General features: G+C 32.0%; 1 protein-coding gene and 1 long non-coding RNA gene across 2 annotated transcripts; both read right to left on the bottom strand.

The window, feature by feature from the left end:
- Window positions 1-605: 605 nt before the first annotated feature.
- Window positions 606-3,626, bottom strand: LOC25481993 (protein indeterminate-domain 7). The gene is made up of 3 exons (XM_013610435.3): window positions 2,842-3,626; window positions 1,934-2,333; window positions 606-1,540 (listed from the first exon to the last, which is right to left on the bottom strand). The coding sequence occupies exons 1-3, from the start codon at window positions 2,990-2,992 to the stop codon at window positions 733-735; spliced, it is 1,359 nt and encodes a 452-aa protein (XP_013465889.1). The 5' UTR covers window positions 2,993-3,626; the 3' UTR covers window positions 606-732.
- A 3,254-nt stretch (window positions 3,627-6,880) lies between these two features.
- LOC11418138 (uncharacterized) lies at window positions 6,881-10,459 on the bottom strand. The gene is made up of 3 exons (XR_003010056.2): window positions 10,270-10,459; window positions 9,975-10,186; window positions 6,881-7,246 (listed from the first exon to the last, which is right to left on the bottom strand). It is a non-coding gene; the product is annotated as an uncharacterized lncRNA (long non-coding RNA).
- Window positions 10,460-13,931: the final 3,472 nt, after the last annotated feature.

Here is a 13,931-nt window from a genome sequence, read left to right as displayed (position 1 = left end):
ATGATGTTTTTTTTTCTTCTTCAGAATTAGTGGCGGACCAAGGCGGCCACAAAAAACAAACAAAAATAAAAAAAATATTCTAACTACAACATTAATTATTTTAACTATTTTTTCCAAGATTAAATTTATTTTAATTTATTATAATCACAAAATTAATTTTTTTATTTCATGTCATAATTCAAATCTGGCCCCATTTATAGAAAGTTTGAAGTAAGAAAGTTGAAGTACTCTTTTTTTTTAATAAACCAAGCGAAATTATATTAAAGATGCAACTATCAGTCCCTCAAACACAAGACGTGTGCGGGAGAAAACTGAAAAGTGAGAATTACATAATAGTTAGGCTACAAACAGCCAGGAAAACGATGAAAAAAAAACATTACACAACAAGCCTGTAAACAACATAAAGGATTTTGTCTTCAAAAGGGATAGTCGAAATTGAATGTAACGTGGTACGCTTATTTCGGCACTCATAATTTCATCAAAGAATATTTAAAATATTTTATGAAAAATTATGAACTTGAACCCATAATTTATCAAGATTTACACTAATATTAATATTGATTAATAGATAATGAATATTACAACATTATACAAGTGAAAGAAAGTACCAAATATGCCTAATTAATAGCAAGTGTATAGATAGATTAATTTGAATCCCTCTTGGGACAAAAATTAACCAATCTCCAAATCATGGAGTATGCATTAGTGTACAAATTAACCTGAATATCAGCCTCACCAAGGAGTTTGATTTTGAATTTGATTTTGCTTACCATGCAAACTCAAAGGGCCATCAATTCCAGATATATTGAACAAGTCTCTTTGAGAAAATGCACCAAGACTCAAAAAATCTCTTGTCATCTCATCATCATTGGCACCACCATTCTTTATAATGTTGCTTTTACCAAAATGGGAATATTGTTCCTCAAAGTTATTATTATCTCTTTGTGTATCAAACATTCCCCTCATGCTCATAGCAGCAGTAACAGCTTCAAATTGTGAATGTGAACTCTCACTACCATACATCACATCATGCAAAAGAGAAGAAGATTCTTCAAAGCAATCAGAAGTTATTGCAGCTTTATTCCCATAAGAAGCCAAACAATGAGAAAAACCAGTGGTTCCTATTTCTTCACGTGAAGGCATAACCATTCCTGAAGGCACGTGAGTTTGCATTAAGTGGGGTCTACAAGGTTCTGTTTTACTCACTGTCGTTACACCTATTTGTGATGCTTTTTGCAGCAAAGCAGTGGCAGACATGTGAGGAGAAGCAGTGGTTATATTGTTGGAGTTGAAAGAATTATTAGGAAACAAAGTTGTAGGGTTAGGGTTTTGAAAATGGTTCAAATGGGTTGGGAGTAACCATAATGGAATTTCTGGTCTTAAATTGAAGTCTTGTTCCTTTTTTAGTGATAGTGGTTGAAAACCATGGCTTTGATGAAATTGGGAGTGAGAAGAGAATAGAGGGTTCACTGCTGAAATTGATGCACTCTCCTGTGATAAAACGTCACAGAAGGCTCTGTGAGTGATGAAACTGTCCCTTCTGCAATCAAAAATAAATTTAAAGTATATACATCATATTATTATTTAATTAATCTCAAATATTTATTGAAAAAATACATGCATTATAGTTTGTTACCTGTAACGTACACATCAAACACAATATATGCATTATATTTGAATTCGAGTACTCTCAATAAACTATTCATCTTGGTTTGGATAATGAAAGATTACCATATGGACCGTTTTGAATATTGATTTGTATGTCACATTCTATGAACTAAAAATACTGTTTAAGCACACTTTTTACCTTTTTACGTACTCTCTCTCTCATCTCTTTTTGGAATTTTTGACTCATTATTATTATTATTGAACGTACCATGATTTAGTTTGTTTGTATCTATAATGACCAAATTTAAATTAATAAGATTCTTACCTTGAGAAGAGGGTTCCACAGTCACACTTATACTCTTTAGTGCCACAAATTTTGGAATGAGCTTTCCAATCCGACTGAACTGCATATCGTTTAGAACATTTCTCACACTTCCACTTCTTCTCACCGTGCTTCCTGAAAAAGTGCTTCTTGATTCCAGTTAGGTCACCAAGTGCCCTTGAAGGGTCATGGTGAACACATGTTGGCTCTGGACAAACATATACTTTCTTTCTTATGATTTCATTGACGTTTCTTTTCTTTAGCTTCCATGGCAAATTATGTCCTCTCTTATGAAGCTGAAGATTTTGATCTCTTTGAAAACCTTTGTTACAAATCTCACAAATGAACCTGTTTGTTGCCAAGAGAGTTTGGGGACTCAAGGCTAGCACTTGTGCCTCAGGGTCTGAAACAAAACCAAATAATGAACAACATTTTTTAGCCACAAATATTCAATGGTAAAACAATATAACATTAATATATAATAGGCTAATTCCCTAAAGGAAAAAATAATTAATAGGCTAATAATTTAGAGGACATTTTTTTACAAAGAAAAGTAGTAGCCAAGGGAGCACCTCATGGTGCTACCTATGTGACTATGCATCAGTGTTATGTTTTTTAAGTTAACAGTGTCGACATGCTAGTGTCATGTCCGATGACCGTGTTAATTAGAGTCGGGTGCTTCATAACTCATGCCACAAACGATATATTGTTGCACCGATTAAACCCTATCTTTTTTTGATAGGCAAGTGTTAGTAGTTAGTTTGTTAGGGAAGTGGAAAATGTTGAGTAACAAAATATCAAACCCTACACCTTCTATATATATATATATAGCTCCTTCAATATACCAATTTAAATTACTAGACTACTTCATGAACAAGAAAATAATATTACAATTGGTATGATTTAATTACCTGGGTGACCAGGAAGATTTCTCTTCCTTTTGGTTTGTGGTTCCAGATTTGTTGAAGCTTTTCCATTCTTGGTTGCTGAAGAAGCACTTATTTCACTTGAAGCAGATGTCAAATTTGACATATTTTCTTCTACCGACAAACCTTTCATCATCTCTATCACTACAATAACTAGATTATGATAAAGCAAACTATGATGTCTTTCCAATATATGTGAGAGAGATATATAAACACTTTAGTGATAGATCAACTTCTTTTTTCACCGAAAAAGGTGAGAATTGTTTAGATCTTATGGTTAGCTAGAGGCTACTTACACTAGATATATCGGATTCTAGCTAGCGCAAGTGATTGATGCGCATGTGCACGAGTACTATAAATCTCGAGATACTGAGTTCGATTTCTGAGTAAAAAATAAAGAGGCTGCTTACTTGAACTTGAAAAGGAAGAAAAAGATGAGAAATTAAGGTATAGATCCTAAGATGGATTTCCTTCAAAGTTATATACACATCCAAATCTTGCTATAGGAACTAGCTAACATCAAGAATTTGGTAAACACGGTCAATTTCCTGCTTAGTGTGGAAATTTCAGGATTTGTTTGTGAGTGTGTGAAGGGTAAGAGAGAAGAATATTGTGGATGAGAAATTAAAGGGTTGCTTTGAAAGCTGGTATGGCACGTACAAGACCAAAACACAAAGCCAAAATTGGCTTGTTATCATGAAGTGCACTTTCTGTCTTTTCCTCTTTTCTTTTTCTTTCTCTCTTGCTCAATAATTGCACTACATTATAGCATTATGATATGCATGTGTCTCAGTTTAAAACGTTATTATAACTTTATTATATAATAAATCAATATATTTTTTTTATAGGATATAATAAATGAATATTGTTTTTTTGAAGGATAATAAAGCAATATTGTTAAATAGTAAAATATCTGGCATATTGATTGATTATTGAAGCAAACATTCTCCTCCATAAAAAGTAGAGATAAAGTTATAATATTATGGTATGGTCCATGAGAGATGATGAGGGGCTGATTATGAAATAACTTTTAACATATCTTGGGTAAAAGCCATAAAAACTAAAAAGCAAAACTGCTTTTTCCCTCCTCTCTGTACTGTACGCACACAGACACTGCCATGAATAGTTTGTTATCATAGATTCGAATCAGCAAATAGCTGACAAATTAAGCTCATAGGCACAATATATATATATATATATATATATATATATATATATATATATATATATGAGATTTGCTAGAACACACTCGCTAGTTTTTTATGTGGGAGTGTTTTTAGCAAGCTACACCTTAAGGTGTATTTAATTATTTTTTAGTTATAACCTGCTAAAACACACCTTTTAAAAAATAAGTGGGTGTTTCCTAACAAATGCTTATAGGAGTTGCTAACATACATCCACTTATTTTTTAGAAGGTGTGTTTTAGCAACATTCACCTTAAAGTGTATTTAACAACTTTTAATTATATTTTTTGCTAAAACACACCTTAATAAAAACTAATAGGTATCCTAACAAATCCATATATATATATATATATATTAGAAGGAGAAAACTCAATGCATAATATTTAGCTCATGACAAACTAGCTAAAAATGGGAAACATATTTAACACAGTTAAGTTACTGTATATACAGAAATTGATATCCAGTACGTCCGATTGGAAATGAACGATCGAGATCTCACACTGTGTCAAACTATCGAGATCTGGATTGAGTATTATGAGTTGGACAGTAAACTTGATTTGGTTTATTAGACTAATCAAGTGTTAGACGTAAATAACTAATAAGTGGTGCAGTCCAAAGGAGATTTTAGAAAAGTGTAGAATTAGATCGGTAGCATAGAGAAATAGTTTTAATTTAATGTAATTAGTTGAGAGAACAATGTATAACTCTCTCTTGAAGTATGTAGAATCTTATCTATGACGCGTCTTGAACCCTCCCTCGAGCCTATACAAATGGGAGAGCTTGTCATTTTTATAGCAAGCTAGTAAAAGCAAGTGGAAGCAAGCAAGCAAGAAGCTAAGTCTTCTCTCAGATATTATCTCCTTGATCTATATTCGTCAAAAAATCTCACTATAGCCATCTTATTTTCCATCAAAGTGGCATTTAGAACTTTGGTTCTGAGAAGAAACTATTCCATAGTCAGGGTGGCGGGTAATGAAGCGGCATCCTTCTAAGTTCCACTTCTCAAGGGAGTACTTATGATAATAGATGTATCAAAATGGAGGTTCTTCTTAGAGCACATGATGTTTTGGAGGTTCTTGAAAAAGGTTATAAGGAATATTGTCATGAGGATTCCTTAACTCAAGCAAAGATTGACATTTTGAAGGATTCAAGAAAGAGAGACAAACAAAATCCTCTTCCTTATCTACCAAGCATTGAATGAAGACGAGCTCGAGTAATTTTTAAATGCAATATCCGCTAAAGGAGGCATGGTAGAACCTTCAAACCTCTTGCGAAGGAGAAGACAAAGTAAAACATTGCACGTCATTGTTTTATTTTAAAATAATTTGGAAATAATTTAAGAAATGAAAAATAACTGCTCCTCCTCTCTCTCAACCATTATTTGCAGTTAGTATTCACCACCACCAATCATGGTTAAAAGAAAAAAAAAATGACGTGTCATGTTTTAATTTATTATTTGTAAGAATGATAGTTAGGTTCCTTCCTACACAAGAATTTCTCAAACTTTTTCTAGTCTCTAATGTTCGCATCAATTTAAAGTTCAGATGAAATAGGATTCAATGTTTGACTCATGCCAAACAAAAATTAAGAGTCTATACATATGACAAAAAAATATTCCAACCACGGTTGAGACTCTAGATCTTCTATAAGATTCATCATTAACTTGAGTTCAATCACTTAATTTATACTAAATGAATTCGACAAATGAATTTTTAAAAGATGGACCGGTCTACAGTTACACAATTACACTTCCTGTTATTCACATTTTTCACATAAAGTCAACACTAACATAAACAAATCACAAGAATGAAATTAGGTGACAACTAGAGTACCCATGGAAAAATGATGGGTAATTTACCCCAACCAATACACATTAGCCACATAAATACATTTTTAAGTGGTATCCATAAACTATATTGAGTCTTGACCCCACCAACAAATTGGTCATTTTCATGGCAAATTCTATGATACACTCAAATATTTGAGTCAAATCTGTATTTTCATTTTGCAAAAAATATGAAACTAAAGTGGGGCATCAGTGCTTAATGAAAATCCATATAACCAAAATATTATTTTCCTAATAACGATTGTTATGGTCATTAATGATATGATTCTTAAATCCCATTTTTTATGTTAATTTCATGGTTTTTTCTAGATTACCTTTGAAGAATGGTGGGTAATTTACCCACCAACCAATGAAAATGGGGAACTTCTACGGTACACCTCACAAATTGGAGTGTACCGGTACTCCTTGCTTCATAAATTGATAAATTTATGATTATTTTAGGAAGTAAAGAGCTATTTGTCAAGGTTATCCTTTAGAAAACATCATTTCATAAGAAGAAAAACATAATTTCATTGTTTATAAGAATCATATTAAATTTTTAACATTACTCATAAAAAATAATCAATAATCTTCATTATGAGTAATAAAAATTCAAAAAAATTAAATTTTATTTCGTCGACACTTTTGGTAAATAAGATTTAATTTTTATAATTGTAAATGATAGATTTCTTCAAAAAAGATAACTCATTTGATTAATAATTTAATAATTTAGTGTATCGGTACACTCAAATATTTGAGTGTACCATAGAATTTGCCTTATAATAAACCAGTTGATTTTAAAATTTTAGTGGTTGTAGTTACAATGAAAAAATATTAACGCATAAAAATATTCATATATTTCACTCTCAACGTGCTTCCACCCAACGTGCTTCCCTCTCTTCTTTATTTGTAGTGAAGGCAGCCTGTGATGAGAAAACATGAAATCACAATTAGATCATCAACAATGAAAGATGATAATTAGTATCAAAGGTCTCACACTAAACTAGTTCTGCAACATTTTTAAAGCGATACACGCTTAGGATTTTTCCTATTTAGCGATGATAATTAGTTAATTAAGGAATGTAAATTATTAATTTACCCAAAAATAATTGTCTAGAAAAATACCATTGTCCTTAGTGCCATTTAACTTCCAAGCACAAACAGTGGAGATATTTACACAACACTAGTAGCAAATATTTTTACTTGATATATTAAGTACATGCCTTGAAATACTCTTGAAAATCCATCAGCCTTCTCAAACCAATAAACCGATAAACTTGAAGATGGATGAATTTGCAGGAGTATCTCCAATTATGTCCTTATTAACCTTGATTATGATATATGTTTCATTCACGAATTGCTCCATCCTTTTAGTAGTTCTCTGTCAAAACCAAAAATCAATGTTAACACTTAATATTAATAATTTATATATTTTTCGTAGCGTAAAAATTTGTCCAATCTCTGATGTTGACATCAATTTAAAGTTCACATGAAATGGGATTATACTCGACTCATGGCAAACAAAAATTTAGATATGAATCATGACCACCAATAAAATCCTAATTGTTTTAAGAATCTATGTTTATAATTACTTACTTGCAATTAAATAACAATAAAAAAAGTTAATTGAAAATTAAAAAAGATTAAGAAGACATTTTGGAGAAACAATTGTCGTCCCTCAATGGCTCAAATTTAAATTAACATAAATAATTCACAAGAATAAAATTAACATAAATGGGAATTAAGAATCATATCATAAATTATCATAACAATGGTTATTAGGAAAATAATGTTTTCGTTATGAGTTGTGATATTTGTACAAACATATCTAACAACTTTAATGATAACTTTTATTTACTCTCTTCTTATTGGTCCAAAACAATAGAGAGAGAAAAAAGGAAGAGAGAGATTAAGAATATAATATGAGTATGAGAGAGAAAGTTGTCAAAAAGTAAATGTACATATATCATTTCTCTTTGATTATATGATTTTTCATTAAGCATTGGTGTCCCTCTTTAGTCACACTTTGGAAACCTAAATGTAATAACACTACCATTGAGATGTAGGTACCATTACAAACAATATCAAAAGATAGAATTAAACCATCTAATCTCCAATAACTAATAATTGGAAAATGAAGGAGAGCTATCAGTATTATGCCTAGCAATTACATGACACTGAAAACAATGTTATTTTTATGGGTGATGAACGATACCGACTTTGCTCAGTAATCAATTTATAATATTTTTTTCAATATCATCACAAACTAGGAGAAAACCTAAGCATTATTACCTTTAAATATGTTGAAGGACAAGTTTATAATGGGGTCTTTGAGACACAATATCTAAAAAGACAAACAAATGACAGGTTCTTTAGACAAACTATGAAGTTGGTGGAAAGATAAAGTTAAATTTGACAAAAACGATGCACCTGCAATTGCAAAACATGAAGAATAAAAAGGAATTGCCAGCAATGAATGACATGTTAAATGGTGAACCAGCAACACCTCACTTATTGAATGAAATACCTGACAAAGCATTAGGTTCACTTTTATCATCATGAATGCAACATTGTGATCCACCACAAAGGAGATATCCTTAGAAATAGGCATTCCTCCACCATGATAGCCATCAGGAAAAGAATTATGATGAAATGAAATGGAATTTAGTGAAGATCTCGTCCCACCACCTTATAGAAAGCCGCATGATTTGAAGAAAGGTTTGGAAAATTTATGTTTTGGCAGATGTTATCAAACACATGTCTCCTAATTTTCTTAATATCAAGAGACATATGTTTGATAACACCTGCCAAAACATAAACTTTGCAAACCTTTCTTCAAATCATGTGGCTTTCTCTAAGGTGGTGCGCCAAGATCTTGACAAAATTTTATTTCATTCCACCATGTTTTTTTTCCCCGATGGCCACCATGGTGGATGAATGCCTCTTTCTATAAGATATCTCCTTTGTGGAGGATATTAATATTGCATTTATGATAACAAGTTTTAACCCAATGTTGTCTTTGGTAATTAATTCAATGAGTACAGTGTTACTGGTTTCACCATTTAGCAACATTCATTGTTGAAATTACTCTTTATTATTCATATTTTATAATTGCATCTGGACCATTTTATCAAATTTTACTTTATCTTTCCAACAACCACGTAGGTTGTTTGAAGAATCAATCATTGGTTTTCCCTAGTCAAATAATGTGTCTCAAAAACCTTACACCAAACTTGTTTTACAACATAATTAAAAAACTAACGGTGCTTATGAATTCTCCTAGTTAGTGAGGATAATGGAAAAAAAAAATCTAAATTGATTTACCAAAAAAAATTTGTATCATTCTTTGCCCATAAAAGTACCAGTTTCATCAGAGTCACGTAACTTCCTAGCGCAACAAAAGCAACAAATGTATTCTCTAGTTTTCCTCCATCTTCATCTCATACGGTAGCTTAAAAAACTTCCTTTCATTCACATAAGTCAATATAACAATGGTAAACATATAAATGAATCAAGCCTATCAAAATTTCATAATGAAGAGATGAATAATCACATACACATACACAAACACAACATTAACACTACATGGCGAGACTTGTAAAGCAAGACAAACTCGGAATTAAATAACAATGAAAAGGTTAATGGAAAATTAAAAAAAGATTAAAAAGACATTTTGGAGAAACAATTTTTAATTTGCCCCTCCTAATTTTGGGTATTTTGCATGATAGTTTAGCGCAGAGAAACTATGAGATTACGGTATCAAAATATCAATGGCTCAAATGGAAATTAACAAAAATAAATCATAAGGATGAACTTGCAACACTCTACCAAGTTTGAATTGGCACAAAATTCGCATTAAAAAAATTAAGAATCATGCCATAAATCACCTTAACAATGGTTATATGGATGGCAATTGGTATATGTGGGTATGGATAGTAGATACATAGGTAACAGATACATAGGTTTGTTACGTTGGATAAATAAGATATCTATTAAACTAGACGCCTCATAATCGTGAAGGATTTTATCCGCCGTTATGGATTTTGCTACCATCCCAGGTTTTTTCTATGAATTTATATTAAGAGAATGTAAAATAATTATGTGTATACCTGAGATTCACTTTATAGCATAGTCGGTGCTCCACCGCAGATGATTTAAGAGACGTGTGCAATTGATGTATCGATCAAATTGCAATTTAAGATTGGTTGGGATACCATCTAAACTTCTTGTTATTTTACTTTTAAATGTTCCATTGTGTATGAAACATCCATTGTAGATGTTGTTTATGCGTCAAATTGAACAACTTACATTACACTATCTTCTACAAAAAGAAAAACATAATTAACATAATAGAAACGACCAAAAACAAAAATAACAGTATAAGAAAAGACACATGATACCCACACTCCGCTTAATGCATCTCAAGAATTAGCGTTTCATATTTCCAATGGTGGTACATCCTCATACGTACTCTACATCAACAGAAAGGAAGCTTGTCTTGCCTGGATGTCACACCCAAAGATCAAATTCTACTTGTTGATATTATCACAAGTGTAGAAAATTAGAAAAGAAGAAATGAATAGGACGAGTTCTCGAGAAGATACATGAAATTGTGGTGATTACCCAAATTTTGACCATTTTTATAGTTTTCATTTTACGAATTCCACGTAATTGTATCCTATCACACGTTGCCACATCATCAAAAATTTGTGACATCAATTCTTTTTAAATCCATTAAGGACTTTTCATTTTATAAATACCACGTAATCATATCCTATCACACGTTGCCACATCATAAAAATTTGTCAAATCAATTCTTTTTAAATCCATTATGAACTTTTCATTTTATGAATTCCACGTAATCATATCCTATCACACGTTGCCACATCATCAAAAATTTGTCACATCATTACCTTTTTTTTAAAAATCCATAAGAACTAAAAGTTACGGTTTGGAAAATTGCCAGGAAAAAAACAAAAACAAAAACTACAGGAGTATGAATTTTCTATATTTTCATATACCAAAAGTATATTTTTTAGTTTTTTTAATACTAATAAAGTATAGGAAAAATTACTCTTGTGGTCTCTTAACATAATTTCAGGTAACGATATAGTCCTTTAACTTTTTCCACGTCATCTTGCTCCTTTTTGTCCATTTGCATATGAATTTTTAAACTTTAAATATATGATTTTATTTTTTAGTGAAGGCCCAACTTTTAAATTTATGGTCCATCCTCGTATTTGTATACAATTTCTAGATTTGAAAATTCATAGCAACCATACCAAGAGGACCAAAATGGTATGACAAAAAAGGATAAATGATCAAATTATTGTCTGGAATTAAGTCAAGGAACAATAAGCAAAATTTGCCTAAAATATATTTAAAGTTTAAATCTTTGTTTAAGCATATTGGATAAAACTTCTTTAGCATTTCTTTTTCAAAAAAAATATTTTGGCCTGGATAGTAAAAAAATACAATCATAAAACTTTCCCATCCCTTTTACCTTTCAATAGTTTAGAGGAGAAGGAGGAGGAGAAGACGAAGAGGAATATAAGACATGAAAGGAAAATAAGACATGACATCTCTCAGGCTTAAAGAAGAATAATCAAGTGTTAGATTTAATTAACTAATAAATGGTGTAGTCTAAATAAAGTTTTAGATAAGTGTTGTAGTATATGAAAATAATATTAAATTAATTAGTTGAGAGTGTGTAGAACTCTTTCTTGAAGTGTGTAGAATCTTATTTGTAATGTGTCTAGATCTCTTCCTTAGAGCCTATAAAAAGGGGAGATTTTGTCATTTGTAAACCAAGCAAGAAAGTAGAAGAAATAAAGCAAGAAACAAAGTCTTCTCTCAAATATTATCTTCTTCTCTATTCCTCACAAAATTTCACCACGACCTTCTCCTTTCCAACATTTAGAGTCGTTAGATTGCAAATTGATGATTGAGATTCACCACTACGACAATTGTGTGAATTCACTATAGCATCCAGGTCCCTGAAAATGTGGGTACCTTCGATGGTAAATGAGAAGGAAAATTCTATGGTGAAGTCATGATAATGACTTTTCTGGTGAAGTCATGAGAATTACTTCAAAATTTCGACCTCAAATTTAATGTCATTTGATATTTGTGTATTTTCGAATGCGAATAAGTAGTCGAATATACACAATTTAGTGAAAATATGATAAATCTAACACAAACATAATCCTTATCCTAAATCCTTTATTTTTTTTGAATTAGCAAATTTTATTGAAAAGCAAACCCGTACAAGACGCACAAGCTGCAAAATCCTAAGGAAAATTACAAAGGTTTCATATATAAGCCGACATCTTAACCCCAGACACACACCACTGAAGCTAAAACTCTTGCCTACTGACAAGATCCCAACAACAGCAACACGTTGCTGCCCCAAAGGAAAACAGGCAGCCGCCAGAACAGCCCCCAAAAGCCCCAGAACTAGGAACAACAGTTAGCAAGCAGAAAACAGCCACCAAGAAAAGACGAAAAACAGTAGTGTTGTACCCTGATTTTGGACCTAAAAATATTTGTTCAAATTTCTCTTTTAACACTGATATTTGTCAATTTGCTGTTGTTTTACTCTGAATCTTTACTCTCTTTTCATCTGCATGTTTTACTGTCTCTATCTCAAAGTACGTTCAAGCTCGATTTTCTTGCATAAAATCATTCAAAATGTCTTTTCTTGCATTATAAGTCATTTAAGAGCTCTCTGAAACATCACATTACTTTTTCCTGCATTTTATTTCAAAAAATCATACAAAAGGGTATTTTGGTCATTTCCTGCAGTGGAACCCATTTTAGTCCCTGTGTTTGCCTCTGAGTCTTTTCAACTTGTCTGTACAAATCACTGTTGAGTCTTTGTTTAAAAAGTCATTTCAAAAATTGCATCTGAGCCAGTTTGAGTCAGTTTAGTCCCTAGGGGCATTTTGGTCTTTTCCTGTCCAAATTTCGGCAGGGAGGTATTTTAAAATACCTCATGTCAGTAATTGGTTCGTTTTAGTCCTTTTGTTGATTTTATTTTTGGTCTCACTTTACGTTTTTTCAAATTACCAATTTTAGTCCAATTTTATTTTAAGTCCCTCAAACAATTCTCAAAATTGCATTTTAGTCCAAAACTTTTTAAAAATTGCAGTTAGGTCCTTTTTTATTGCGGTCCAGTCCTCCAATTTTCTCATTTTGCAGATAGGTCCTTAAAGTCAAAAGTCCAAGGCAGAGCCAAGCAAAGTCCAAAAACAGGTGTCCCTTTCTCATTGGGTCTCAAGTACACATGTCAGCTATAAATACAACACAGTGTCAGATTTTCAAAAGGGGATCCATTAATCACACGCCACATCACAAACAAAAGAGAAATTTCTCTCTCCTTTCTGTTAGGATCAAAACTCAGAAATCACCAAGAACACTCAAACCCTAGATTTTTCCAGAATCACAATTCAACACAAAATTCAGTGAATCTTTCGCAATTCTCAGAGATTCATCACTGAATCTTCATCATCGAATCGGTTTCCTTCGCAATTCAAGGTGAGAATTCGCCATTGGCAAACTCCAGCACCGATCACGAAGGAATCAGTGAGAGGAAGAGGAAAAGAAGCAAGGTTTAAACCGGCGAAGAAGATGAAGAAGCAGAACCAGTGAAATCACCGGTTTATTTCCGTTCCAGCAACCAAATCAACAACACAGAAAACGAAGAATCAAGTGTTTCCGAAGAAATTCAACAAAATCTCCATTAAAACTCAGGTAAACACTTAAACTTCATTTTTCTTCCTCAAAAGCAACAACGAAGCCAAGACAATGTAGATCTTTGAAAAGAAAAACGTTCTGGTTCAAAAAGATTGAAAACCTAAAAACGTCATCAAAACCAAAAATAAACTCCAAGATCTACGTCGTTCAAAGCCTCGTTTCCTTTATTTTCTTTCAAAAATATCAACCAGAAACGAATAAACGTAGATCTGCGAAGATTTAGAGGTTTCTCTTTCAAAAAGTGTGAAACCCTAACTTTTAAAACCGGAGCAAAAACCTCAGATCTACGTCGATTCAGTTGTTATTTGTGA

The sequence above is a fragment of the Medicago truncatula genome, chromosome 1 (genome assembly GCF_003473485.1).
Source record: "Medicago truncatula cultivar Jemalong A17 chromosome 1, MtrunA17r5.0-ANR, whole genome shotgun sequence".
NCBI classification, from domain to species: Eukaryota; Viridiplantae; Streptophyta; class Magnoliopsida; order Fabales; family Fabaceae; genus Medicago; species Medicago truncatula.
This window is presented reverse-complemented; position numbering and strand designations above follow the sequence as displayed.

What these genes read in the sequence shown, in the direction of transcription:
- LOC25481993 (XM_013610435.3), bottom strand. Translation starts at nt 2,992, where the DNA reads ATGATGAAAGGTTTGTCGGTAGAAGAAAATATGTCAAATTTGACATCT. An exon ending in AAATCTTCCTGGTCACCCAG is followed by an intron (nt 2,334 to 2,841) that starts GTAATTAAATCA and finishes GTTTTGTTTCAG; the next exon opens with ACCCTGAGGCACAAGTGCTA. An exon ending in TGTGGAACCCTCTTCTCAAG is followed by an intron (nt 1,541 to 1,933) that starts GTAAGAATCTTA and finishes TTTTGATTGCAG; the next exon opens with AAGGGACAGTTTCATCACTC.